This window comes from Apodemus sylvaticus, chromosome 1, assembly GCF_947179515.1.
Source record: "Apodemus sylvaticus chromosome 1, mApoSyl1.1, whole genome shotgun sequence".
NCBI classification, from domain to species: domain Eukaryota; kingdom Metazoa; phylum Chordata; class Mammalia; order Rodentia; family Muridae; genus Apodemus; species Apodemus sylvaticus.
The window spans coordinates 84,903,806-84,931,799 of NC_067472.1; the positions used below are offsets into that span (position 1 = coordinate 84,903,806).

The 27,994-nt window shown below is 50.2% G+C and overlaps 1 protein-coding gene across 2 annotated transcripts; it reads right to left on the minus strand.

Moving 5' to 3' along the window:
• Window positions 1-79: 79 nt before the first annotated feature.
• Window positions 80-27,991, minus strand: Polr3e (RNA polymerase III subunit E). 2 transcript variants are annotated; one of them, XM_052200013.1, is made up of 21 exons: window positions 27,847-27,991; window positions 22,551-22,620; window positions 21,281-21,331; window positions 18,487-18,564; window positions 17,533-17,648; window positions 17,011-17,093; window positions 14,617-14,724; window positions 14,276-14,322; window positions 13,319-13,438; window positions 12,365-12,450; window positions 12,036-12,080; window positions 11,857-11,948; window positions 10,902-11,022; window positions 7,943-8,024; window positions 6,656-6,715; window positions 6,415-6,572; window positions 5,906-5,967; window positions 4,894-5,417; window positions 3,135-3,212; window positions 1,320-1,445; window positions 80-427 (listed from the first exon to the last, which is right to left on the minus strand). In XM_052200013.1, exons 2-21 carry the CDS (start codon window positions 22,584-22,586, stop codon window positions 371-373), a joined length of 2,130 nt encoding a protein of 709 aa, XP_052055973.1. In that variant the 5' UTR covers window positions 22,587-22,620; window positions 27,847-27,991; the 3' UTR covers window positions 80-370. The 2 variants fall into 2 exon arrangements, with proteins under 2 accessions (XP_052055973.1, XP_052055964.1); XM_052200004.1 differs by having other exon boundaries at window positions 14,276-14,325.
• Window positions 27,992-27,994: the final 3 nt, after the last annotated feature.

Sequence of the window (27,994 nt, forward strand, 5' to 3'; positions counted from 1 at the left end):
GTAAACATAACTTTAACTATGTTGGCATTCATTTAAAAGAGGAAAATATTAAACCATGATTTTCATAATCCTGCCCATGTCAGTATACACTCTCTTTATTATGAGAATGAAACCCAATAAGCAAAATACATCAGGAATTTCAAATGGTACTGCAAAGAAGGCCCGGCTGGTCTCTGCTGGGATCGATCTCACTTACGCTGACCCTGCCACTGGCTGAGTGTAAGCCCCTCTGTCCTCTGGGCCAGGCAGTGCTGCAGGCCACCAGGTGGGCAGATCCTCTTCCTGTGTCTTGAGGCAAGTCGAGACTACTTGTGGCTCTGCCATCCTTCCCTGGGCTTGGACTCGTTGAGTTAGCGGTTTGCTACTTTTGTCAGGATTGTACTGTCCCCTTAAGGTACCACATGCCACCACAGCTTACACAACAGTCCTAGAAATTAAGAAAAATGGGTAAGGACAGATTTTAACAGGAAAGATAGCTATTGCTATCACGACCTGATTTGTGATTAGTGGATTGAATACAAACAGTAAATCAAAACCTGAGTATGCTGCTGTGTAGCCACTTGGACCCACCATACCTCAGGGACATTTAAGATGTACTATACCGTTTGCTGTACAAACAGAAAATAAATAAATACTGTTCAAGCTGCTCGAGACAAAGGGACTTAATTGGCATATCCTACACGACGGAAGATAGGGAATGAATGTGTCTATGGCGTTCTGCGCTCCACTTCCACAGATGTACCACTGTTCAGAAGAGCATTCAAAGTTTTCACATTAAACAAACAGGACTCCTTTTTTGTTTTTTGATTTAAGTTCTTTGGAGACAGGGTATTCTTGGCTGTCCTGGAACTCACTTTGTAGACCAGGCTGGCCTCCAACTCAAGAGATTGCCTGCCTCTGCCTCCTGAGTGCTAGGATTAAAGGTGTGTGCCACCACCAAGCAGTATTCCTTTTTTAATTTAAAAAAAAAAAAAGGATAGAACTGCCAGTTATGCAAGTGGGCACAAGATGCCCAGGACTCAGGATTCTAGTTTAAGCCTGCCTTTTACTGGGTGAAGACGATGCACACCTCCTCATGCCCAACCCAACTCTGCTTCATGAAAAGGCTCACTCTCCTGCCAGTGTACCAATGCTAGTCATTACCAGTTGATGGCTGCCAGACTGGAGGGCAAGGGCAGGGGTAAGCTGTCCTGATATATACTATGCACACAGCAGGAATAAAGGTGCCAGACACAACTCCTTTCCATATGAGTCCTTGAAAGGACGGGTCAGAGTATAGCCTGGATGCTCTGGTGAGGTCTTGTGCACAATGGACATACCTTTAGCACTTTATCTACCTCCTGTTTGCTTAGCTCTTCTCCACATTCTTGAGTCAGCCGAGACTGGATCATGTTCCGTCGTACTCGGTAATTTTTGGAAAATATTTCAAGCAAAACCTGTCGATGCTTTAAAAAAAAAAAGCATTAGTATGAGAAATAGTGCCCCAAATGTAAGTTATCCCCAAACTAAAGACCCAAAATGATGGCCCTGGTCCTATCTTGAAGTGTCTAATTAAAAGCCTGTGGCTCAGCACTCCAGGTTGAAGATTAGCAAGACTGACCTACTTATTTGTCGCTCTTCTAGACTGCAGTGAAGGAACTCAGGAGGAGCAGTTTGGACATACAAGAAGAAAGCAAGCAGAAGCAGCCAATTTAAACAGTGGGGAAAAGGTAACTAAACTGCTTCAAAGTCTAGACAAAGCATTAGCAATGAATCCAGGAAACTGGAAAATGTACCAAACTCCTACAGAGAAACTAAATGGCAGAGGACAGAGGAGACCTTCCCTAAACAGAAAGGAAGCCTGCACACAGGCCGCCAAGGGTGGTGACTCACACCGATGAGCCCTGCCGGGGAGGGCAGCAGAGTGAGTTCACAGCCAGTCAGCACTACGGTGAAAAATTCTCCTCTCAAAAACATGGGAAAAGATGACATCTAGTAGGCTTAATAGCTCAAATTCCTACAAGGATACAAAAGGATAAAGAAATTTCCCAGCCTACAGGATTCTCTAAGAGCCAACTGTCAAAGAATTCAGAATACATAGAAGTTGTACCAATGTACAGAATAATATAAACTCTGCAGTTTGCAATTAAAGGGAGAACATGGCTTAAAGATCTCACAAGAATGTCACTGAATTTCAACTTTGAAATGATTAAGAAATGATTTGTCCTGTAAAATTCTAGTTCTATTATCACCAGCAGTCCTTGAGGGCAGAAAAAAAGAATTCTGTCCCATCAGAGGCTAACATAAAGTGAGAGAAGCTGAGATTCTAGACACAGGAAGAGTCAGGCACATAGAAGAGTGACGTCACATTCCACAGGTGTCTGCACGTCTGCTGTGTTCACAGAGCCAGCCCATGAGGGTGAGAAGGCTCAGCAATGACGGTGCCTGAAGCCCCGAGCTGGCTCTGTAGCCCCACATGGTGAAGGAGAGGAAAGCATCACTGCAGCGTGCTTGCTCTGTGCTAGCATGAGGCAACTCCACTGATCTGCTAACAGCTGCACAACTGATGGCCTCTGAGGAGCACGAGAGGGCTCAAGCAGAACGAGAGTCCGCTTCTCCACAGTTCTTCAGGTCCTGTTTGTTTTAAATGAACTTACTACTTTTTCCTCCTTAGTGATCAGAGAAGCTAAATAGGAAAGCCTGAAGCTACCTTTCTTAGCCAAACCCAGGGTCACTTCAGGACTCCTGTTAGAAGGTAGGCCCCACTCTTGCTCTCAGCCTTCCTGTCTGCCCCCTGGCAGGTAAAAGGGAAACAGGCTTCAGCAGGATTCACTCCTTCTCTCAACCTGATTGGCACTTCTGCTACAAACAAAACAAAACAAAACACTTGCATCTCTATCCCATGGAAGCTCTACAAGCCTCACAGTGAGGGCACCATACTCCTGGAAACCAGTCACCTTTTCAAAGGTGACTAATTCAGCAGACATCCAAGTTCAGGTTCAAACCACTGGCACCCTTTCTGCCTGTCTTGGAGTGATTGGAAAATCTGACATGTCCAACTGTACTCTAGTGCCCAGCTCCTAATGGCCTCAATCTTCCAGGACTCCCACTCTTGAGAAAGAAAGATGGAAGAAAAAAAAAAAGCAGCACCTCACCTGATCACTCATGTCTCCAGACTCCCAGAGGGCAAATACCTTCTGCTCATCAGGGGAAGCAGCAGTCTGTGGGGGAAACTGGCCCAAGCATGAGCTGGTCATTTCTCTGTCTTGTGAATCCACTGCCCTTCCCACCTCAACCTACCTAGCCTGCAGCCCAGTCCTAGGCAAGAGCAGTCAAAGTCTAGTTCCTCCCACTCACTGGCTCTGTGAGGAATCTGAAATGCCCAAGCAGCAGGTGTGTGGGATGGCATCACTGTGACGCTGCCTTGAGGCATCTACCTGGCCTTACGTTCTAAGTCTCTCCTCTTCCCTAGCATTCCTCAGGGCTTCTGGTTTCCCACAAAGACAGCATAAGAAGTGTAGCTAAAACAAGATGTTGGCAGACTCCCAAGCCTTTTATCCCATTTGCTTCAGGGGCAACCAGAAGAGGATGACAATCCTGGTACCTGAAAAGGAGGTCAGGGAAGACGGCAGGATTGTGGCTCTATCCTGAGCTGATACGTGTGCTCACAACACTAACAGCCTGACATAGGACTGGAGCAGCACCGAGGTGTGGCCCTGCCCATCTGCCAAAAGGATAAGCGTGCTCACTGCTGAGCTCAGAGTAGTAAAGCACACCTTGGGCTTTCCAGTCTACTCCCCACGGCCTTTTGTTCTTGGCCAGGCTATGAATATGGCCCTTGGATCAAGCTGCTCCACACAGCACTGGAGTGTTCTCTAGATGCCAGCAGCCTGAGAGGAGGAAGGAGAATGGCCGAGCAGCTTCTGAGGTGGGCAGGGAAGAGCACCACTTTCACAGAAGGCCCCTCACCTGTCCATGTGGATGGCCTAGGCAATCTCACTACTACCAGACTAGTATCCTTTTCTTGCCCAGTATATAGAAAAGTAGGCGTGCAGAATACTGGCGCCACTTGAGGTAGCCAGGAACCCAATCCCAGCATCTTATGAAAGCAAACCTCGAGGTCACAGAGCCTCTTGGCTTGTTCCTTATACAGAGAGGGGCAAGGCCTTGGCCTGAGCATCATCCTAGGCCAAGCACAGGTGCTCTCGAGCTCGGTGCCGCACATGGCATACTCCCTGTCCATAAGCCAGCAGAGCCACCTCCCCACTGTCCCTCCCTGATCTGCTTCCTGGGCTGGCGAGAGCCTAGGAATGAGCCACACAGCCTCCCTCGGACTGCACTGAACACTGCTTTCCACCCAAGGCGACAGTCTCCGCCCACAGTGGAGCCCCACTCCACAGGCAGGCGGAACTGACATAGAGGAGGCTCATCCACCCCGCCCCCAGGCCTACTGCTGAGGCTAGACTTACATGGTCAAATAGCCTGAGAGCCATTGCTTCCTATGTGGGGAAGTGCTCAGCTGACCTCTGAAAGCAGACTAGATAGAGCCTCCAGACCGAGGTTCAAACTCTAGCTGTACGGCTCATGTCCTAGGGACTAACTAAACACCAACCAGGTAAAGGACTTAGGTTTACTGAGGCCTTCAAAAACCTAGGGCCCTTAGATAGCTTACTTTCTGTGGTGGAAAACCCAACAGACCCACTTCAGAAGAAGACAGGGAGCCGTGAGACTCATAGCCACCTGAGAACACGTGTACCCACCCATTCCCATGTAGCCTCACCGCCACTGCCCTAAGACAGATGGAGCCAAGGCACACAGATGTATCCCCATGCTTGATTCCTAAGGTGAAGACTGCCCGGCTGTCCTCCTGAAGGGCTGATTGACCCTGTCCTGACAGACACAGGCTTTACTTACAGGCACCAGTATCTGCTTGCAGCCAGCGGCCAGCACCGTATCCTGTAGCATTCGGTCTGAGACACCACTGAAGAGTGTGTGGCCCGGGGGCAGGCCTGCCAGGTGCAGGTTGAAGAGGCGCTTGAGTTCGCTCAACGTGAGCACAAACTGTCTCTGAAAGGTGGCTTCCACAAAAGCCTTCAGTTCCCGGGCAACCGGGTTGCTGGCACAGCCTGGAACTGGGTGCCCATTTAGGCTGCCCCCGCCCACTGCCCGCCCAGCAGGCAGCCCGTTGGCCAACGTGGTGCTGAGGCAACTGCTGGGTGCAGTGTCCATGGGCTCCTCTTCCTCAGCCTCCAGCTCGTCCCCTTCGGCGTCCTCCTCACTCAGGGGCTCCTCCTTGACCTGCACGCTAGGCAGGACTGTGGCTGCCCGCACCTGCTCCTTCCGTCGCTGCAGCTCACGCTCCAAGAAGGCATGGTTCTGTTGGGCCTTGGTTTTGGCTGTTTGGACCCGCTGTTCCCCAGAGACCAGACCAACATGCGCTGTATAGACAGACAGCATGGTTCAGAAGGGCACAGGTCCCAGACAGACAAAACATGCAGACAGGGAGCAGGGGACACCAGAAGACAGCCCCTGAAGCAAGAAACCATGTGCTGTCTCCTACCCTCCCTTGCTCAGGAGGAAGTTTGCTACCTAATACTAAAGGAAGAAATCAAACTGGGCACAGAATTACAGGGCCCTGTTGTAATCCTAGCAGCTCCTAAAACTACCTGCTGATCCAGCAGGTCTCAGAATCCATTCTGCCCTCAAGAACACAGTACCCTCCTGGGGTGGGAGTGGGGACCACCGAGGTTGTCCTGCTGGACAAGCAATAGGCTAACTTGGTGGCAGGGTGGAGATAGAAGGAAGGTCAGCACAGAAAGGATGAACTTTGAAAACAGCATGGCCCTTCTTTGGGCCTGATCCCAATCCTGATCTTCTGGGCCAGGGACCGAGCTGGAGCCTACCCCCGCCTGGAAGCCACACACACCTGATTGTCCATCCGGTTTCTTTGGCATGGTTTCTTTTACGAGATTATAGACTTTTTCTAATCTGAAAAAAAGAACAAACCCTTTAAACTCTAACCTATACGTTGTGTTGCCTCATCATAGGAACAAGCTCCCAGACCCAGGGCATTGAGTCACCAAAACCTTATGCAAACAGGGTTCAGCCAGCCTTCTCCAGTACAAGCCCTCTGTGCACACAAGCCCCTGGCCAGAGCCCAGGGCCAGTGTAAAGAGAACGACAATCCTGTTTTTCTTGCTATACTATGTGCCTTTAGCCCCTCAGAACAAAGCAGATGACAAGCAAGGGGTGTGGCTGCATCAGCCTGTGGTGAGAAGACTTGGGGTCATTTAGTAGTCATCATCTTTGTGGAAAGCAGTGCACACAGCCCCACCCCAAGGGTCCCTTACTGCCCTGACACAGCCCAAGGGCACTGCTCCTGGCAGGCAGGGCCAGGGCCACCTACAGCCCTCATACTACCCCAGAAGCCCTTACTTGGCCTGGATGCCCGACCACAGCATGTGCTGCCGCTGGACCACATCTGGATGCTTCTTGATAAACTCCAGGTCATAAGGCAGTAAGAACTCCCAGCCTTTGTTGATCCTCACTACAGCCATGTGCTCCAGAAAGTCCTTCACGTCCTCGGCGCAGAGCTGAGGGGAAGAGGGAGTGTGAGGCACCGCCAGCACCAAGCTCCCTCCTATGGCCTCCCGAGGTCATGAAGAATACCACTTACTTTGGTCACTGCTGCCACCTCCTTTCTTACTACCCATCGGCTCTGTGTGAACTTCCACATCTGAGGAAAAAAAGGCAGCATGTTCTAAGAGGCAACGACAGGCCTGTAAGAGGCCCAGGCAAAGGTCAGAGCCTGGGCAGCAGCCCAGAGTGGGGCTTCTGGCTCACTCTTCTTAGTGTGCCTTGGGTAGCCTCTAAACCTAAGCCACCTTCAGCCTTTCCAGATGTGTCCTCTCCTCCAGGACAACTGGGCTGCCTCATTCATCCAAAACCAAGTGCTCGGTGGACGAGGCCTTGGCCGTCGGGTTCCTTCTCGCACCATGAGAATGCAGCACCCAGGTGCTGCCCCAGGCATGGTGGCCTTCCACTGCGGCAGCAGCTGGCAGTTGGCATGGCTTCCCAAAGGCTCAGGCTACGATAGCTGTCATGTCCCTGATCTACCTCACAGGAATACTCTCGCGAGAGGAATGTGAATGAGAGCCAAGAGGAAAGGATGATCAGCTGCTGTCTAGAGAAACACATCTTATACACTTCGGGCTCCGACCAATGGCATGTGCCCACCAGAGAAGCAGCCAAAGCCAGTGCACGCAGCATGAGTGAATGAGGCCAGGTGGGAGCTGCACTCCTACACCCCAGGTTTTGGGAACATGGACTTCCCAAAAAGCTGCCTATCTAGTCAGAAGAGGGAACACAGCTGTCCTCAAACAATCTAAGGGCTCCTTCTCTTCAGGACAAGCCTGGGCAGAGCACAAGGGCCCACATGAACAGCTCTAAGAGCCACATTTCAGCAAATTCAATGTGTAAATGCCAAGGGTTGGAGGGCAGTGCAGATTCGAGGCTTGAGCTTAAAACCCTGGGAGGGACTTATAAACAGGGCAGGGTCAGAAAAAGGAAGAGCAAGTTAACTCAGAAGTCACAAGCCCCAGAAAAGTAACAAGGAATACGTGCCAGACTATGGTGAAGGGGACTATTGGTGCCGTCCAAAGTAGGGGCTGGGCAGGGCTATGGACCCAATGCTATCAGACTGTCAATCATGCATGATGACTGAAACCCCAACCTGAGTCTGCAACCAAGATGAGCTTTGTAATACACCACTCAACCACATGAACCCCACACACAGGTTGAGCCAGCAGGGCCTTTGTCAGCCCAGAATGCCCAGAGGAGAAAAGAGCACCAAGTGGAGTCCCACAGTGAGGCCTGCACACAATGACCTCCCTGCTGGTGCTCACTGCCTGCTTTGGATCCCCACCCTCCACCCTGAACCCTGAGCCAGAGCACAGATACTTACAACAAAGTCTCGGCCCCTGCAGAGCACCTCAGCAGGCATACCACTGTGAGGGCTTGAAGAATCCTTGGGATACAGGATGTCACTGGCAAACAAGCAAATGTAGCTGGTCAGTCCCTGTCTGGATATTTTAGAAGCCCAGGGCTCACGGTCTGAGCCAGTCCAGGTCACATCCTTTCACAGGCAACAGGCCTGAGCATGCAGGCCCAGGAAGTCATGGGGAAAAGCAACCCCTTCCCAACTCACTATCATAGACTGGCCTAACCCCAAGGAGGAGCTAGGGGCTCCAAGACACATAAGCCTGGGACCTCAAGGAGCCTAGGACTCTTGAGAGGACTCTGATCCCACAGGACAAATGTTTGTGGCTTTAAGAGAAACTAGTGCTGAAGCAAGCTAAAGGTCTTTCCTGCTGCCTAGTAGATATATGTCAGCTGTTAAGAGGCTAGACCTGACTCCCCTGGAACATGAAGAATAAGACTGTGCCCAGGGCCCAGAGGTCCTCAGCATAGAGGCCTGAAGGCACAGGAACAGACAGTCCCAACTATGTGACTCTCACACTTCCTCCAGCCACAGGCCCGGGGCCAGCTTTTATGGCTTCTCTGCTGGAGGTCTTCCCTTCATACCTACCAGTCCTGAGCAACTCCTGTTCCAAAGTTAAACTCCTTGGGTATAAACCTGGCAAATGTTCTTGGATGCCACATGGAGAAAGAACCCACTGTCAACTAACCTGGTCAGGTACATGTGGTGGGCCCTGATGCTTTGAGGACTCTCACACTGAATGGTGACATACACAGCACAGAACACTAAGTAAGACATATTTGAATCAAGGTGAGTTTAGACAAAAAGATAGATCTGGCTGGAAAGATTATGACTCACACCCAGTAGCCTCAACACCCAAGAGAAGGCTTATGAAAATCCTTCCAATATGCAGGACACCCAAGCTGATGAGGTAAGCCATACTTCAATAGCTTCCTAAAGACACAAACAGCACATGCAGAGGCCAGGCTGAGTCACAGAGCTCACACACAGCTCTGCAGACAGAGCTCACACACAGCTCTGCAGACAGAGCTCACACACAGCTCTGCAGACAGAGCTCACACACAGCTCTGCAGACAGAGCTCACACACAGCTCTGCAGACAGAGCTCACACATAGCTCTGCAGGTGCTTGGGAGAGATACGCAAGTCCTGGGCCTCTTTTGATCGGTGTCTTCAGGTGTGTGTGATGCAGTAGCCTCTCCTGGCTTCACAGTGTAAATACAAACAGTACTCACCCTCACATTTAACACACAGTATGCCATAATACAATTCTTCCATAAGAAAACTGGATAATTCAACAGCAAGATATATTTAACAGTAAATAGCACCACCATGTAAGAGGAATACACTTTACCATCAGGTTGGCAATCAAATGAAGGGCTTAATGAAATGTTTTGAATTTTAGAGCTATTTACAGTTTATATTGTTCATGCTACATTGTTCAAAGCGTAGGTTTGATGCATTTACTGTAATACCATTTCATTATAACCAAAGTATGCATTTATGAGGGTTGGTTTAGTGTGTTCCAGGCATTATGCTATGAGCTAGGAACTTGGGATAACAGTACAGACTATCTCTACACCCTCAGAACTGATGATCTGATGGAAAAACCAGAGGAGAAAGGAGGCTACTGAAAACTAAGGCACCGAGCTGGGCAGTGGTGGCACACGCCTGTAATCCCAGCACTCTGGGAGGCAGAGGCAGGCGGATTTCTGAGTTCAAGGCCAGCCTGATCTACAGAGTGAGTTCCAGGACAGCCAGGGCTATACAGAGAAACAGTGTATCAAAAAAAAAAAAAAAACAAAAAACAAAAAACAAAACAAAACAAAACAAAAAAAACCAAATAAACAAACAAGAAAACTAAATGTAAAAAGGCAACCAAGCTTAAGACACTTCTTAACACAACAGTAGAAAGCCAGAACAAAGATTACATCAAAGCACAAGAATCAGGCTAACAGTGGGGTTTCTAGTAACAAACTGACATCATTAACACAGAAGTCAGGCTGGGAGACAGCTCACAGGATGAAGCACTTGCTGCCCAAGGATGAGGATCACAGTTTAGATCCTTAGATCCCACATAAAAAGCCAGGCAGGGAGCCAGAAAGATGGCTCAGCAGTTAAGAGCACACACTGCTCTAGCAGAGGACCTGAGTTTGTTTCCCACATCACATGGCTGTTGTACAACTACCTGTAACTCCAACTCCAGAGGGAGCCGACTCCTCTGGCCTCCAAGGGCGCCTGTGCTCACCTACAACTACCCACATGCACATACTCAAAACTCAGTGCAGCCACCCATATTCCCAGCAGCTGGGAGGCAGACCGGGGATCCCCACAGCAAGCTGCCTAGCTAACTAATGATGATGATGGGGAAACTCCAGGTTCGACAAGAAACCCTGCATCAATAAAGGAGAGAGCACACTGGACCTGACACACATATTCCTATACATTCACGTACAGCACACACACAGAAAAACATCATGCATGAAGAGAGAACTGTCACTATATTCCTGAAGATCTGTATTAAACACTATAGCACTCTTTGGGCGGACTGAAATGATTCCTGATGGGAATTCAGATGTACACTGGAATAAAAATACAATACAAAAGGCAGACATGTGAGTAAGCCTAAGAACACTGGCTGGTAAAGTCTCATGGGCCTGAAAATATAGACACAATTAAAATATACATGTGGGAGGTAAATAGCTAAACTAGTCTAAGATTTTGAGCTGTCTTGGAAGAGAATAAAGAGCAGCTGACATGCAGCTGAGCGGTCACAGGTGCATGCCACACTGCAGGGAACCAATGGAGCCACCAAGACGAACTCCCAAGTTAGTATGAGAAAATCAAAGAGTCCTGGAAAAGGTAAAATGCAACTAGGCAGAACATAACCAATGTCATTCAATTCATGGACTCCAAGCAGCTTACCTTTTTACCACCCAGTTTCCTTGGACTAACATCGCCACCTTCTGGATACCACGCAGAACAGCCACAGAGTCCACAGAGGGGCCCAGGAGGCTCATGAGATTGGCGAAAGGCATGACTTTCACTGAGGTGGAAAGACAACCGACACAATTCACTGGGTAAAGTGAAGAGAGACCTGACCCTCCTCTCTTCCCTACCAAATGTTTCTAGAGCATTAAGATCCCAGCCACCATAACTCCTAGTAACATGAGTAACTGCAATGGCACCAGCAGTAATCACAGTGGTGGCGAACTATATGCCAAGCCTCTGGCCTTTCACAAAACAAATGTCAGGATCTATGTGGAAAACTAAGGAGTACAGAAGATTCTGTCACTATTAGGCCCAGAAAGAGTTAAAAAAATCCCCCACATTAAGCTGGTTGGAAAAAGCAGAGCCAGGATTTGAACCCAGGTCACTCTAGAACCTAGGGCAAACCCTGGGGAAACCCCAGTCCAGAGTCCTCTCTAGAAGCCTTGGAGAGGCAGGGAGCCCCTAGCTGTATGCTGTATCTGGGCCTGAAGACTTCTCAGAGGGGCCCAGAGTTTGGAACTCAGCCCCAAAAAAGTTCTGCGCCTTCGCCTGAGAGAAAAAGGAGCAAACAGTTATTGAGTAGAGGCCAGTAAGTCACCAAGACAGAGTCCTACCTGACATCCCTTGTAAAACTGTACTGGGCTCCAGCAGAGTCCAGGAGCCCACGCTAGTCTTTTAAAGATAGACCAAAGCTCAATTTGACCTGCCCAGGCTTCTGTAGCAGGGAGTGGCCAGAAAAGCTCCAAAGCCCACCTCAAAGACCAGTGCCACCTGGGTGACCTGACACAGTGGTGCATCATTGATCTGCCCAGACAAGAATGGAGCTGCCAAGCTGGGCAGACTCTGGGGAGCGGGGGCTTTGGCCCTGGACGCAGAGAACAGGGCTCACCGTTCTTCATCAGGACCTTAATCTGATCAGCCAGGGGCAATGTCCGCAGCTGGGCCATGGACAGGACATTGCTGGGAGCCACGGGCTTGTCCCTGTTAGAAGCAGAGTTGAGTTAGAGGAGGCCAGCTGGAGGTAGTGGGAGACAGCGGAGGGGTGGGACACAAGAGCCCCTTACTCACTTCTCTTCCTCTGGGCTGGGTGGCATGAGCATCATGAGGTATTCACTGTATGGAGAGGGGAGACAGGTGTGTGTCAGCAGCTCTGTGAACTCTGCCTCACCCCCAATGTGAGCAGGCTGACCCCCGGGGTGGTGCAAGCAAATGCCCAGTCCCCCACCCCCTCCCCAGTAGTCCTAGTAGCTCCTGGACAGCAGCCTCACAGAACATGAGGATCACCTATGCTAGGCCACCCTCCTGGGACTTCTCTAGGAACAATGTCTCTCTTTCAGCCTGCCACAGTCCCAACAGAAATTTTCCCAGAACCTCAAGCCAGCAACAGCCTGTCCCACCTGGGTGACTTGACAAGCTCCGTGTTCTCTACCCCGCTGGATCCCTGACACAGCAGGTACTGGCGCTCATGCTCTGAGCGGCTATCCTGTAAGGAAAAGGCAGGACAGATCACCTCCTACTCCAGCCACCATCCGGCTCAAGGCCAGATCCACAGGCCCATATGCAACGTCCTAAGCACAGCACCCACAAAGTCTCTGCAATGTGTGCCCTGGCTCTAGGATCCCAGCCCTATACTCCATCTGTAGTACAGAATCACCAGCAACAACTAACACCAAGCTGGCATTCACCAAGCACCTGCCATGCATCGGGCTCTGTACCAATGCTCATTAACACAGTAACAGTGTAAGGGCTCTTACTATCTGCTTCACAAAGAAATTGACACTAAGAAAGAAAAGGCATTTTCCAAGGGTCACCCAGGAAGAAAATGTAGGGTATCTGCAAGTCTAACCCTGAACCTAAGGCTCTCCTGATGCTAATCTTTTCCTGGAAGGTTTCAGTTGGTCCTTCCCCCAAAGATCAGGGAGTTCTAATCCAGACACCTGGGAGCCAATTGCTTCCTTTACTGAGTGTGGCATCAGATAATAGGTTGCAAAGCCCTGGAAACCAAATATATTCCAAACTCCCCCTGGATAGGTAGGCAGTAACCGGAGTGTGTGATAGATAGTAGATTCTCAGTGGGACCCCAGATGAAGTGTCTAGCCTGCAGTCACCATCTATGGTGCATGAAAACCTCTAACCAAATACCACCACTACTGCACCTGCAGCTTAGGGGGCTAAACCTCTAAACTGGAACGGGAGCTCTGCTTCCCACTCTTTATGAGACATGATAAAGAGTGAGATATGGACAAGATGCAACCTGCTCACACAACTTGATGCTCTCTGTGGTATGGCACAGTGGCCATACCCGAGGTGAGCTAAAGGTGAGACAAGCAGCACTTGGGCATCAGGCTCACCCTCATGCCATAGTAGTGCAGGTGGACCCAGGGCTCCTCTGCATGCTTCTTCTGTAAGAACTCATAGGACTGCACGCGGCGCTGGCGAGCCTGCTCTGATTCTGGCCTGGAGAACCGTACCTGTGAAGAAGGGAGAGGTCACACCCCCAGGTCTGTGGCCTCCAAAGATCTTACCAAATCATAGAATCCCCTCCCAGTTTGCTATTGGGATTTAGTCTCTGGGCTGCCAATGCAAACTGGAAGTGGTATTTTCTTGCTTCTGTCTGCCCTGGTCAAGGCTTTCCAGCTGGGCCTCAGGGGTGCCAACGCATCTTTTCAGATGAGGGTATTTACCCACGAGGGTTCAGGAGGTTTTAATGGGTTCAGGAGGTTTTAATGGCTATCCAACAAGCTGCTGAGAACAGGACAAACCTCTGAAGCCTGAGCTCTCTGCTACAGCACTTCAGGAGAGGACAGTCTACCAGGATGTGCAAACTCTATATAGTCATTTCTGTGCCAGCTGTGACTTACTGCGCAGCATTTTTCTTTCAATGCTTACTGTAAGCTATATATACATAAACAGAAAGGACCTCACAAATCCTGAGTGGAAGGCTAATACTCTTAATCTTCCAAAGCCAAACTTGTTGGCCAGGTAACCACTCTTCTGTACCCAAAAAGGCAGAATTACACAGGTAATTAACATGAGACTGTGTGAGCCCATGACACTTCACTGGGGATCCTGGGCTGTACCTTCCTGTTTCCAGGCAACTCCGCCACACCCCAGGATCCCAGCTATTTTCCAACAGGAGTCAAGCTAGGCAGGGGTAGTTACCCCCTCCAGGCAGCACACTAGGGGGCTCAACAATACTCTGCATCTGCTACTCCCATGGATGGGAAGTCCTTTCTGCTCGGACCCTGCAGCTTGGACTCTGTCTTTTCCATCCACGGTGCTCCCTCCTGCCCAGGGCCAGAGCTCACCGTGATCTGCTTAACGTCTTCTTCTGCCTCGTCCTGAGAAGAATCCCCTGCTGCAAAGCAAGCTGTCAGTACAGCCTCTGCTGGGACTGCTCATTGCCCCAACATAACCCTCCCTCAGGAAGGCCAAGCAAGGGGCCCTGGTCTCAACTGGGGCAGTTTAATCCTTCGGTGATGTCTGGCCATCTGTGGGGACATTTTTTGGTTGTCCCAGATGTGGAGTAAGAGGCTACTAGCATTTAGTAGGCAGGGGTCTGGCATGTCAGTAAGAACCCCACCATCTGATCTTTTTTGAGTGCTCACGTGAGCCCCCCCCCCAGACCACAGGCTGTCAGCAGGCTCACCCTCATTGGCTGCCTCTCTCTCTCGGTGCTTAGCATCTGCCTTATCAAGGTAGGAGAAGCTGGGCCGAAGCTGTAGGATGCCATGTAAAGGGGTCAGGTGGAGCTCACCTGGCAAAGGAAGAAGGGTGTGAACATGCCTCTACAAGCCAAAGCCACATACCCAGCTTGCTCAAAGGAATCTTAAGTCCCCCAGAAGGCCTACACTCCTGTTACAGCACCAATCCAACTCCAATTCCAACTCAGCCTCTTCAGGAGCACTAGGCCAGGAGCTATTTCCAACCAGCACAGTTGGACACTTCCCTGAGACTTCCCTCCCTATACTCACTGCCCAAGCCACGTCTCCAACCCTCACACCCACTACTCACTTTAGCCACAATGCACAACTCACTCACTCGTCCCTCTGGGTCTCTGCTATACTGCTGTTGCCAGACCCTACCAGAGTCCATCAGAGGACAGCATGGCCTCTAACTAACATGTCTATGACTGCAAGAATTATGGCTTCCAGGGCTGGAGAGATGAATCAGCAGTTAACAGCACTTGCTGCTCTTGAAGAAGACCCACATCTGATTCCCAACACCGACATGGCAGCTCACAAGCACTCCTGACTCTAATTCCAGGGGATCCAAAGCCCTCTTCTGGCCTCCTCAGGCACCAGGCTTGCACACAATGTACATATAGACATGCAGACAAAACAGTCATACATAAAAACCTAAAAACAGAAGAGCAGGTGGTGGTGGTACACACTTTTAAACCCAGCACTTGGGAGGCAGAGGCAGGTGGATCTCTGTGAGTTTGATGCCACTCTAGTCTACAGAATTCCAGGACAGCCAAGACTACACAGAGAAACCCGTCTCAAGAAAATGGGGGTAGGAGGGTAGGTAGTGGTGCAGCATTGAGCTGTGGTTCAGAACAGGACTCTTTTGAGACAGAATCTTCCTATGTGGCCTTAGAAGTCCTGGAACTCACCATGTAGACTAGACTGACCTCAAACTCAGAGATCTACCTGCCTCTGCCTCTCGAGTGCTGGGACTAAAGGTGAGGACTTATGATACAACTTTTGAATGTTTCCTCTATTCTCAGAGCTTTGTCATTCAGTGTTTTGCTAAGTCCAAGTGCTGAATGAAGTAAGCACCTTGAGCATCCGACAGATGTGCTGAGTGTGCTCTGACACACTGGACACCCCTTCTAAAGCACAGTTTGATACACATTAATATAGTTTCAAAATTGTGGCAACTATGCCACTCTCAATTTTGGCACACCTTTAACACCCCAAAAAGAACCTGTCACTTCCCATGATCACCCTCCCTCTGCTCTTGGGGATGCGGTAGGATGCTTAGTTCTGTCAACTTGACAACACCTGGAAAGGGATTCTCAGTGAGAGTGGTTAGACTGTTAGGCCAGGGGCTCATCTGTGTGCATTATCCTGAGACAGCACACTCACTGTGGCTGGGACTGTTACAACGGGCAGAGGGTCCTGGACAAGGGCGGAGAGAGAAAGCTGCGTACTAGCATGCACACTTCCATTCATCGCTCTCGCCTGGACTGTGTGATTACTTCCTCCCAGGGTCTGTAAACTGCAACTGTGAACCTTTTCTTCCCTTAACTGCTTTTGTCAAGGTGTTTTATCATAGAAACAGGAAGAAAGTTAAAGCACGTAGTATGCTATTGTTTTTTTATTGGTGGTATTGTTTGTCTGTTTTGAGGTGAGGTCTCTCTACATATCCCTGACTGTCCAGAACTCAGAGATCCACCTGCATCTGCCTCGCAAGCACTGGGATTAAGGGCATGCTGAGATTAAAAGTGTACAGCACCATGCCTGGCTATATGCAGTGTTTTGAGCATGATTTCTTATTACCCCTGTGGACACATCCATCCATCAGGGATTCGCTCTTTCACATGAGCAGTAAGGCTGTTATCCTTATAGATGTCCTGTAGATATGGCACATTTTGTTTATGCAAGCATCATGTGATGGGTTTGGGCTAGTTCCATTCTTTGGCTCTCATGAATAAGGTACTATGAACTTGTGTGTCCAAGGTTTTATACAGACATATTTCCACTTGTCCTCAGTACATGCTGCTCATGTATGAATAGGATTGCTTGGTTTTAAGTACATGTACTTAAAAGGACAAAATTCTGCCACCTGTCTCCAATACTATGCTCAGTTGCATATGTGTTCCCAGGAGCAAACTGACTTGAAGCTCCAACTCTACCAACTTGGCAGTGCCCGGCAAAGTCCTCTTCATAGTGTTTGACTCCATAGTTCTCATTTCTACACTGCCCTAATCCTGCATGGTTTAGTGTTCAGTAGCACCCAACAGCATTGGTAAGACTGGATGTGGTCCTCAGGCCCAGCCCTCCTGTGCCCTCCCCAGGGCATAGCCAGCACTAGGTACCTTGCCTGTAGAGTGCAGCTGCATAACGAGCTGTGTTGCTGGTGGTCTGTGAGGAACAGAAGGTCTGCTTGTCCATCAGCTTCCTGGGAGCACAAGGAGAACTAGTGTCAAGGGCTATGGTGCTCCAGAGAAGCTGGCCAACCCCATTCCCTCCCAACAGATATCACCACCTACGTCTGCTTACCGAGCCCTGAGACAAAGGTAAGCACTTGTCATACGACGACGTTTCTGAGTGTTTCCTTTATACTCAGAGCCTTGTCATTCCAACGTATACTAGCTAAGGCTCAGGGGTGAGGAAACCCAGAGCTCTGAGGGACCGAGGGACAGGTGGACAGGGCTCCAGAAGCGCCTGCTGGGATAAGCCAACTTAGGAGGGAAGGCCAACAACACTCTCGGTTAAAGGCAGGGACCTGACAGGATTGGGAGCCCAGGGAAAGGGCAGAAAGGGCCCAATGCCTCTGAGGCCACTGGAGAGTCTTCTTTAACCTTTCCCTTCAGTGGAGCCTTAGGAAAGGCACTCACGAGGAATATGTGCTGGTCTCGTCAGCACAGGCGCCGTCCACGTTCAGTGCGATTTGCTCCCCTTTGCTGCGGCAGTAGCTGGGATTCAGGGTGTCGATGGCCATCTCAAGCTCTACCTGAAGTACAAAGTACCATCTGACTTGGAAAGTGCCACAGACCAGCTCCCCAGGGACGCTCCCAGCCAGGGTTTCAGTCCACACAAAAAGTCACCAATGACATTTCTAACAAAAATGTCAGTGTTGGGCTGGAGAGATGGCTCAGCAGTTAAGAGCACTGACTGCTCTTCTAGAGGTCCTGAGTTCAAATCCCAGCAATCACATGGTGGCTTATAACCATCTGTAATGTGATCCAATGCCCTCTGGTGTTTCTGAGAGTGACAGTGTACATACATACATACATACATAAACAAATCTTTTAAAAAAAAGTTACAGTGTCTTTTAGGGGTATACATTCTTGTTTGTCCCATACTCTCCCATACCTCCAAAATGAGAAAGAAAATTTGAAACTAATATATCATCTCTAACATCAATAATCCTTGAACAACCCACCCACTCCCATCCCCTCCCACCCATCCTCTCCTACCCCCCATCTCCGTGACTAGAAACTGAGAGTCATAACTCCTACAGATGAGAAATTTTGAAATCTGTCTCAGCTTCTTCTGTCCCCTCAACCCATCCTGTATGGATATCGGATCTGTCTATTCAGTCTGTCTCAAATGCCCACACCTGATAACCCAGGCTTCCCTGGCTGCCTTCCAAACACCCCTGACCCGAGCCCGATTCTGCTGGAGGCTGCCTTTCCTTTCTCTGCTTTCAAGACCTGCACACGGCTGTTCCTCTAATTCATCCACTGCTCCTTCTCTGGGCTTCCAGTCTTCAAAGTATCTGTCTTCTTGCTTCCCTCAACCCCCATTTACCCTCAGTACCCCACTTCCATCTGGGAGGTTAGACCCACCTTCTGCTGTTTGGGCTTGATCTTGGCTGAGAGATGTGGAATGTCATCGTAGGTCATCGAAGCAGGACGCACAGGATACTAGGGAGAAAAAGGCCCCATCAGTCCACCCTGCCCAAAACAAACTGGAGCAAGGCATCAATGGTTCTAATGAAGAACAAATGCCCATCCTATTCCCACTAGTCCCACACCTACACTACCCAACAGAGACCAGAGTACCCAGCATTCAATCTGCTCTACAGAGGGGGTACCCCTACCCTCTAGCTTATACCTAGTCTGATTCATAATGGGTCTTCCGAGCCTCCTGCTGCCTGACCACTTTAGAATGTCTTTGTCTTTCAAGGGGCATGGCTGAGCCCCTGGCACCCTGAAGCTCAAAAGCAGGGCAGTAGGAATTGAGAGCAGAAGGGGCCCAAGAACTTCCTGCCACTCTGAAGACCTCCAGGGTGAGACGCGAGACAAGAGGAGGCCAAGACGGAAAACAGGGCTGGCCTAAGACTGCTAGAGGCTGATCTGGACACTGGATACAAAACTTTTTGACCCCATTCTCTCTCCTTATCAATCTATCTGCGCTTTCCACATAAGTCCTCTAGAGAGGAGTCAGGAAGGTGGGTGCATGGCTTCTGTTATGTAAATAGCTGCCTTCGGGTCTCCTCTGAAAGCCTAGTCTTGGCTTTGGAGCATATAACACCTTTTTATAGAGGCCTCACAGAAATACTTTTTCTTTCTCCTCTCCCATGGAAACTGCTGATGAATGAACCCCTAACTGGTCTCCCGAATCCTTAGTCCAAGCCATCGATGGTGCCTAATATCCAACAGCTTCTGCAGTGCACTTGAGGACATAGAGCAGCTTGGGCTGAAGCTCAACTTTTGGAATGATTTCAGATCAGCTACATTTAGCATAGAAAGTAAATAGCCACTTCCGGAAAACTCCTCAGTAGCAACACCAGAGCTGCTCCTTTAGCTTTCAGCTGAAGCAGGAATAAGCTTTGGTGAGGGGCACAAGTGCTCTAGGCAGAGCCCTTGGGATATCCAGCAAGGGCTGAGATACGCCCTCCCACAATAGCTCACAAAGCTCTAAATTCACTCATCTCTGGGCTAAGAAAGCTGGTAGTGAGCTAAAGGCCTGGCTGACTGCCTCGTACTCAGTTCTCCACTCCCAAGGCTGCTATGAGTGCAAACAGAGCACACGAAGTGGACTCCAGCAGAGCCTGCACAGGGGCGTGCGTGGAGCCACTGTCCCAGAGGCTCTGCACTCAGTCAAGGATGCAGGTAACCCTGGGGAGGGACAGCCTCCCTCTGCACGGGTGCCGCTGCTCCTGCCACCTGCCCCAGGCCCTCTCTGGAGAGCTCAGGATCTTCCACCTCATTCCCTCATGTGCAACACAGACTCAAAAGTCCTGCTGACAACCACCTGAGATGAAGGCTGTAAAATGGTTACACACAGTCCATAAGGTCCTCCAGCTACATGCTATGACCCCGCCTTTCTAGTCCTAGCCGTGCATCCAAGAATGAAAACACGGGTCCATACAAGAACACATGCACAGATGGCCAGAGCGCGTTCAAGGCAGTAGCCCAAGTGTAGACAACCCAAATGCCCACCCTGATGGATAAACAACTGCACCTCATCCACAATGGATACTCTTGTGTGTTTGGCTGCTGTCTGTGTGCCTGGAGGTCAGAGGACCACCTCAGGAGTCATCCACTTGGTTTTTTTGAAACAGGGTCTCTCACTGGTCTGGAGCTCACTAAGTAGCTTAGGCCGGCGGGCCAGTAAGGCCCAGGCACCCACATGTCTCTCCCACCCCAGCACTGGGACTACAACTACTCTCTACTACACCAGCTTGAGGTGGGTTCTAGGGACCAAGTTCAGGTCTTTGTATACTCGCATAGCCCGTACTTTACTGACTGAGCCACCTTCCCAGCCCCATAGAGACGCTCTTTAGCATAATCATGAAACACTGATCCAGGCCGCAGCACAGATGGGCTCTACAGAAAAGAGGGCTGGTACTAAATTAAAGCCTGCATTCCTACGTGAGGGATTCCAAATAGGCAAATCCATACAAACACAATGTTGCCTCGGGCTCAAGGTAGGAATGGAGTTAGTGCTGAGGATTGACTAAATACATGGGATTTCTTCCAGAGGGACAAAAATGTACTAAAACAGAGTGTGGTACTGGCTGCACAGCCCCCAAATAGATTAAAATCTTCAGCACGGTTCACTTACTTAAATGTGGGAAAGTATGGTGAACGAACCGTATTCCAGTACAGCTGATGTAAAAGCACGGTCACCACCATCACAGTGCACAGTGTTACTATGGGGTTGAGGTAACCTAGGAAAGCAGTGCTGAAACAGGAGGTGCTCAACAGATGCCAGCCACAGCAGGGAAGGGCCATGGAGGGCTAACAACTTGGTGCACTTAAGGCTTACACATGGCCACAAGGATACTCTGGAAGCATCCTTGAGCCCTACCCAGCAGCGGTCCCTGTCAGCACTAACTCTTCCCCAGCCAGTAGCCTAAGCATTTCTATATGGATGCATTTGACCCTCACAGAATCTGTATGAGACAGGCAGCGTGACTAGTGAAAACTGAGGCACACAAATGACTGACTCACTTGGGGACTAGAAAGTGAGTCTGGACGGAGCTGAAACTGGCTGGTCTGGTCCAGCACCCCAGCTGCTCAATCTGTATCCTGCATGTTATCCTGCTTGCCAGTCTGAGCAAGTGAGTTCTGCCATGCCTCCTACCCAGCCCAACTCCCTCAACTCCCACACCTGCATAAGTCCCATCCTTACCTGAAAGAGATACAGCTTCTCTGCCAGACTTTTGGCCAAGTACACATCGATCTGGGAACAAGGGAAGAAAACATTTAAACCAGGCCCAGACACTCAGGATCTGTGGCTCAGAGAGGCAGCTCAGGGAAGAGGAAAAAGCTTGACTTATACTAAGGAGGTGACCGAGGTAACCAGGCCAGGCCTCCAACCCAGGGACATCCAGGATTCCCTCTCCACAGCCACCCAAGATCCAAGACAAGAGCTTGCCTAGCCTCTACACAGGTCATGCTAAGCTGGAAAGAGCACATGCGCCCAAGCTTCTCTGTGCTTCCCCCACCGACGCTCTAGTGCCTGCATGGCGCCTGTTTTAAGGTCTACAAGGCCCCGTGAGGCTGTCTCCTTTTCTCTTCTTCACCTCCTACTCCTGACTCCCGGGCTCTGTACACAAACTGCTCACTCCTGCCCACAGCCTTTGCACACACGCTCTCCTCTACCTGGAATGTCCTTCACACCTGTCTGACAGCTCACTCATCCACAGGGACTTGTGAGAAGAAGCCGGCCAGAGCTTTCTGGCTGCAGAGGGCGCTGCCTCTATGCTGTCTCCAATTCCCTCTGTGGTTACTTGGTTTCTTTAGTGTAGCTATAGCTTAAGGCAGTTAAATAAGTCAAATCTAAAACTTAGTAAGTTGTATCCAACAAGAGGAACTGACTGTCTAGGGTCATCTCCTGACCCCTGCCATTCAGACTCAGTGTGGGCCCAGGGCAAATATACCGCCCGGGCTGCAAGGATTCTCTGAGGGCTAAGAATGACAACAAACAACTCTGTCTTTCTGTGAGGAGTCTGGACCTGCCTGCCTGAAGTTTGTGTCTGAGGCTCCTTATGTGTCTCATGCATAGGCCAGAGGCTACCTGGAGACAAGGACACAGCCTGGTTGCTATTTATTATGTCGCTGTCCCGAGTATACAGGAATGGAGTAAGGAAATGCTCAATGACACAGTCTGAGAAGCCTGGGCATGGCACGGAGCTCCCGATCTCTCAGTCACTGCTCAGTGTCTGCTCAGGATCTGCTTTGCCACTGGCTTTTAGAAAGTGGGAGTGACAGGGAACAAGCTGAAGTCTAGGCACATCAGCTGAGGTCTCAAAGCCAGGGGCTGCTGGGTCATGGTCCCTAAGAACAAGAGTGGTAAGAGTAAGGTCCAGGGTCCCTAGCTCACCAACAGGCTCTAGCCTGGCCTATGGACACACAGAAGGGACTTGATCCAACAGCCTGTGGCTGACAGCAGCAGTTACCTCCTGTATGACTGGGTCATCTTCTTCATTGGCCATACTAGGGAGAGCCCACCACAGTCGTCAACTCGATCTGCAAAGACAGCCAGAGACCCGGGCAGTCAGCAAGCCGTTCGTTCACTCAGCCTTCTGAGGCACCTTTCTTCACTGGCGCTGCGAGGGAAAGGAAGCCCAAGACCAAAACATGATCTCCTTTCCGCGTCTGTGGTGGAGCAACAGTGAGTGAGGAGGAAGGAACAAGCCCACAAAGGGTGCAGGCAGGAGACCCACGCCTATACAGTCAACTATACCTCTAGGGGGAAAATTCATGGCCAGTTTTACAGGATTCTTGCCCACTCAAAAAGAGCTCCCAACTAGGCCCGAGGAGGCCTGCAGTCCACAGCTACGGTCGAAACACTGGAGTCGAGGGTCCTGTGCAAACATGAAGCCAGCTTCATGGGGCCCACAGACTTCCCAGCATCTCTTCAGACATGGCTGCCAGGCGCTAACCCCAGGGGGCCAATTTTCTGTACTTTATGGTCAAAATGACCCTCTTTTAATATTTTCTCTTGGGCTTATGAGGCAATAAGGCTGAGTGGTGTGACTGTCTCCATCTTACAAAAAGAGACTGAATTCAGGAACAGGTTACAGGAGTTCACTCAACATCACACCACATTAAGACTTCAAAGCCGCCGGGCCTGGTAGCACACGCCTGTAATCCCAGCACTTGGGAGTCAGAGGCAGGCAGATTTCTGATTTCGAGGCCAGCCTGGTCTACAGAGTGAGTTCCAAGACAGCCAGGACTACACAGAGAAACCCTGTCTCGAAAACAAACAAACAAAAAAACCCAAAAAAACAAAACAACAAAAAAGACTTCAAAGCGAAGCCTTGGAGCTGGGTGACAGTTATAAATGGGGACATTCAGTGAAGAGTAGGACCCTCCAGGGAAGGAGGGACATGTGGGTGAGCTTAAAGGATGGAAGGAAAAGGGAGGTCCGAGCCAAGGAGAGGGAAAGGGATGCCTGCAGGCTTCCAGCTCTCCTGCACCCTAGGGCAGAGGTGCTACTGGCTAAGAAAAGAACCGAGCATCCAAAGACTTCAGCTGCTCCCACCCCTCTGCTCCTGGGTAAGATCACCCCATATCTAAATGATATAAAAGGATAATAGGTGTACCAGTGAATGACTGTGATCCCAGCACTTGGGAGGTAGAGACAGGAGAATCATTAGTTCAAGGTCACCTTAGCTACATGGGGAATTGGTAGCAAGTCTGGGCTATAAGATGCCGGAGAGATGGCTAAGAGGTTGAGGACTGATTGCTCTTCCAGAGGTCCTGAATTCAAGTCCCAATAACCACACAGTGGCTCACAACCATCTATGATGGGATCCGATGCCCTCTTGTGGCAAAGACAGCTACAGTGTACTCATATAAATAAAATAAATACATCTTATAAATAATTTTTTTTTAAAAAGGATGCCCTGTCTCAAAACAAAACAAAAAAACCAAAAACCTAGGTGGACATGGTGGTACCATGGGTGGTCCCTCTAATCCCAGCACTTGGGAGGCAGTTTAAGACCAGTCTAGTCTACAGGCTGGGACCCACAGTGAAACTGTTTCAAAAACAAATAAATTGCCGGGTGGTGGTGCATGCCTTTAATCCCAGCACTTGGGAGGCAGAGGCAGGCGGATTTCTGAGTTCAAGGCCAGCCTGGTCTACAAAGTGAGTTCAGGATAGCCAGGGCTACACAGAGAAACCCTGCCTCAAAAAACAAACAAAAAAACAAACAAACAAAAAACAAACAAAAAAAACAAATAAATTTAAACAAACATTCAAACAAAAACATCACAAAGACTTAAAAGGTATGTAAGCAATCCCTTTAGTGCAGGGTTCAATATCAGCTAAGGCCCCATGCAGACTCACAGCTGCAGACACAGCCCACACTGGGACTGCTCAGGCAGAAGCACCTGCCCCATCTTTGGCATCTCCCTCTCACTTCACAGCAGCCATCCTGGCAGGTCTGCCTTCAAAGGAGGCCAGAGGCTGGCGCCTGGGCCACACCTCAATCTAGCCAGCTCAGCTTCCTGGCCGATTTCCTGGCTCCTGCTCCAGCCACTGTTCAACCCTCAGGTAGCAGCACTCTGAGTGATGCCTTCCAGGGCCCCCCATCTTCTTCAGAGAGAATCTTGACCCTTCCAGTGAACCTCAGCAGACCCCAACCCTTTGCCTTAGGCCCCACCCACCACCACCTCTGACCTTCCTCTCTTCCCTAGCCACCCAGAGCCGTACTAACTGTTCCACCCTAACTTCAGGTTCCTTCCTGTGCCGTTCCCAGGGTTTTATTCAAATGTCATCTCATTTCTAATGTGGATCTGTCCCTACTTCTCAAAACTGAAACCTGCCCCCAACTGCTTTCCTTACTCTGGCCTCCTTACTACATTATCACCACGGAATAATTTCCGCTGTATCTCTCCTTCCTACCATTAAGCTGTAAGCTACAAACTAAGACCATCTACTTTTGCCTTGCTGTGTCCCTGGTCCCCAAAACTCAGCAGCTACAGCACAGCTCTACCTGGCACCTGAAAGGCTGCTGTGAGCTCCAGGGAGATTCTGAGCAAAGGAAGGTTTGGGATGGGAAAAGAGCCAGGCTGCTGGGAACCGGTCATCCCAGCGATCAGGACATCTGAGCACAGTCCTACGTGGTTGCACTGTGCACCTGCACTGGCTCCCAAGTGTCACAGAGCTATGTCAAGTGTCACGGAGCTACCAAGTGTCACAGAGCTATGTCAAGCAGGTACCTCATCTGCAGGCAGCTGCACTTGGTGGCCAATTGAGACAGGATTTCAGGGGACCCAAGGAAAATACAGCACATGCAGAAAGAAGCTTTGGGTTAGGAGGGCCTCAAGTCCCAACTACTCTTTCGGCGCTGAAAGCTGTCCACTCAGCTGGATGATAGAGGCTCCTCCCTCTGAACACTGTAGGTAACTGGGTTACCTGCAAAGGTCATCACCTCCCTTTAGCCTCCCAGACAAGTGTCTAATTCAGTGGCTTTGAAAGGCTTAGCCTATGACCAACAATAATATTTTCCCATCAGTGACGCAGAAGACAGACACATGGAAATGCCAGTGCTGAAGCAGGACTTTGTGTAGCATGCCTATTACACACCACACAGTGATGTTTTCCATCCTTGCCCTTGCAAAATAAAAATGTTGGTAGCAACACCCTCAACCCAGTTTTACAACACTCACTAATAAATCTTGACCCGCCAACAATCCAAGCTTCCAAAGCAAGCTGTGGTGACCCATGCCTATAATACCAGCACTAGGGAGACTGAGGAGGAAGATAAGTTTGTGGCCGGGCACACCTTTAATCCCAGCGCTTGGGAGGCAGAGGCAGGTGGATTTCTGAGTTCGAAGCCAGCCTGGTCTACAGAGTGAGCTCCAGGACAGCCAAGGCTATAGAGAGAAACCCTGCCTTGAAAAAAACAAAAAACAAAAAAGCCACCCCCACCCCCACCAAAAAAGTGTGTGGCCATCCTGGGCTATATTATAGCAAAGCCTCATCTGGGAAAAAAAAGTAGACACAAAGCAAACAAAAAGACTTCTCTACCTCCACTCTCCTAATTCCAATTCTCAACAGACTGCCAGCATTGCTACTTTGCTCCCAACCCTTCAACTGTCCCATAAAACGAGTTCTTCCATCCCATGGGCCCCTAAGTCCCTACACGATCTTGTCCCTGTCTCCACAGATGCATCTCCCCACAGCCTAGTGATCAATTACTGAGCTTCTAACAGGCCAAGCCCCAAGCATTCCGGAGGACCTCTGCACAATAGGATGCGCATTTTCCTTAGATGTAACCACTGCCACTCCCTCCAGGATTCGACACGTTCCCAGACAAAACGATTGGAACAACAACCCGACTGGAACAACAACCCGACTGGAACAGCCACTGCCAACCCCTTCCATTACAAGCATAATTCCGTATTTTCAGAATGGTCCCAACCTGGAACTTCCAGACCTGCTTGTTGGTCAGGTGTTAGCTGTCCTCTGTACTAGACTTTAAACTCCACGAAGGCTTCTCTATGCTTCAGATTTCTTGGACCATTAAGTGCAGATGATAATACTTTGTTGTTATAGGATCATTACTTTTAAAAATTAAAAAAAAAAAATCACAGTTCTTTCTCCCAAACGTTAGTGATGCCAGGCACCAAATAATAGTTAATCTTCTCATTAGTTGTGCAAATCAAGATTTATAGTGCCCAACTTAGAATTGATTTACCCAAGGTCACAGCCCCCAGGAAAACGGGTAAAATCTAAATCTAGCTGATGTCAAAGAGCCTTGATTTTATTCTTAACTAATATGTTGCACACATCTTTGGTAAAAGGCAGTATGGTATGGTGGTTAAGTGGTTGGACTGCCATGCGAAACCTTACAGGTTCAAATCCCACCTCTACAATATAGCAGCTGATTAATGACATGAATTGCATAACCCTGGTCCTTTCCTATTTTCATCCTTAAACTGGCAATAAACCACACACCGGCTTCAAAGGGATAAGCAGAACCTATAAGAAGAGCTGTTGCTACGTGGCAACATGTTTTCTTCCAATATAAGACGGAACACAGCCACAAATGAAAGAAGCAGGAGTGTCACCCATCTTACACTCATTAAAACACTGTAGCACGAGAATCATATTATCCCCATTTCACAGATAAAGGTAAGATCTTATCTTGACGCTCCCAAACGCAGGAACTCTAAAAGCTGAATTCCAGGATGACCTGGTTTGTTCATCATCCCCGTTACTGGAGGGTCCCCGGGTCCGCACAGCAGTCGCCACTCTGCTTAAACACAGATCAATGAATGAGGCGTCCCGGGCACGCTAGGGCCAGGCGGAGTTGACCCAGTTCAGCTAGGGCAGCGACCCCTGCCCATGCAGGCAGCCCCGGCGTCCACTGGCTTTCTCCGTGTCGCCGGTGCTCAGGCGCCCTTCCCACTCTTCCGAAAGCCGCCACGCCACCGGGTACCAGTGCCCTCGCAGGTGCGGTTCAGGAGTCAGGCCCGGGCGGGGCAGCGCGGCCGAGGCCTGAGTCAGCGTGGGCCCCACCGCCGTCGCCTCCCCACCGTCCGGCCGTGCGGAGCGACCCAGGCCCCGGCGGCCTGGAAAGCGGAGCGGCCACCTTGCGACCTGCCTGGGTCCCGGGAGGCAGCGGCCCCTCGGTACGCAGCGGCGCGGGCCTCTCTGGCCTAGTCAGCAGCGCGGCCCGGAGCACCGAGCGAGTGCGACGGCTGCGGCCCGAATCCCGAGGTTGCCGAGTCGGGGCTCACCTCTCCGCCAGGGCCGCGCGCGGGCGGCGGAACGGCCCAGGGACCCGCGGGCTGCAGAGACGGCGGCGGCCGGGTCTTCTATCAGGCAGCGGCCATGTTGCTGCTGGAGAAACTCCGGCGGACACGTGGGGGGAGCGGGGCCGGCCCT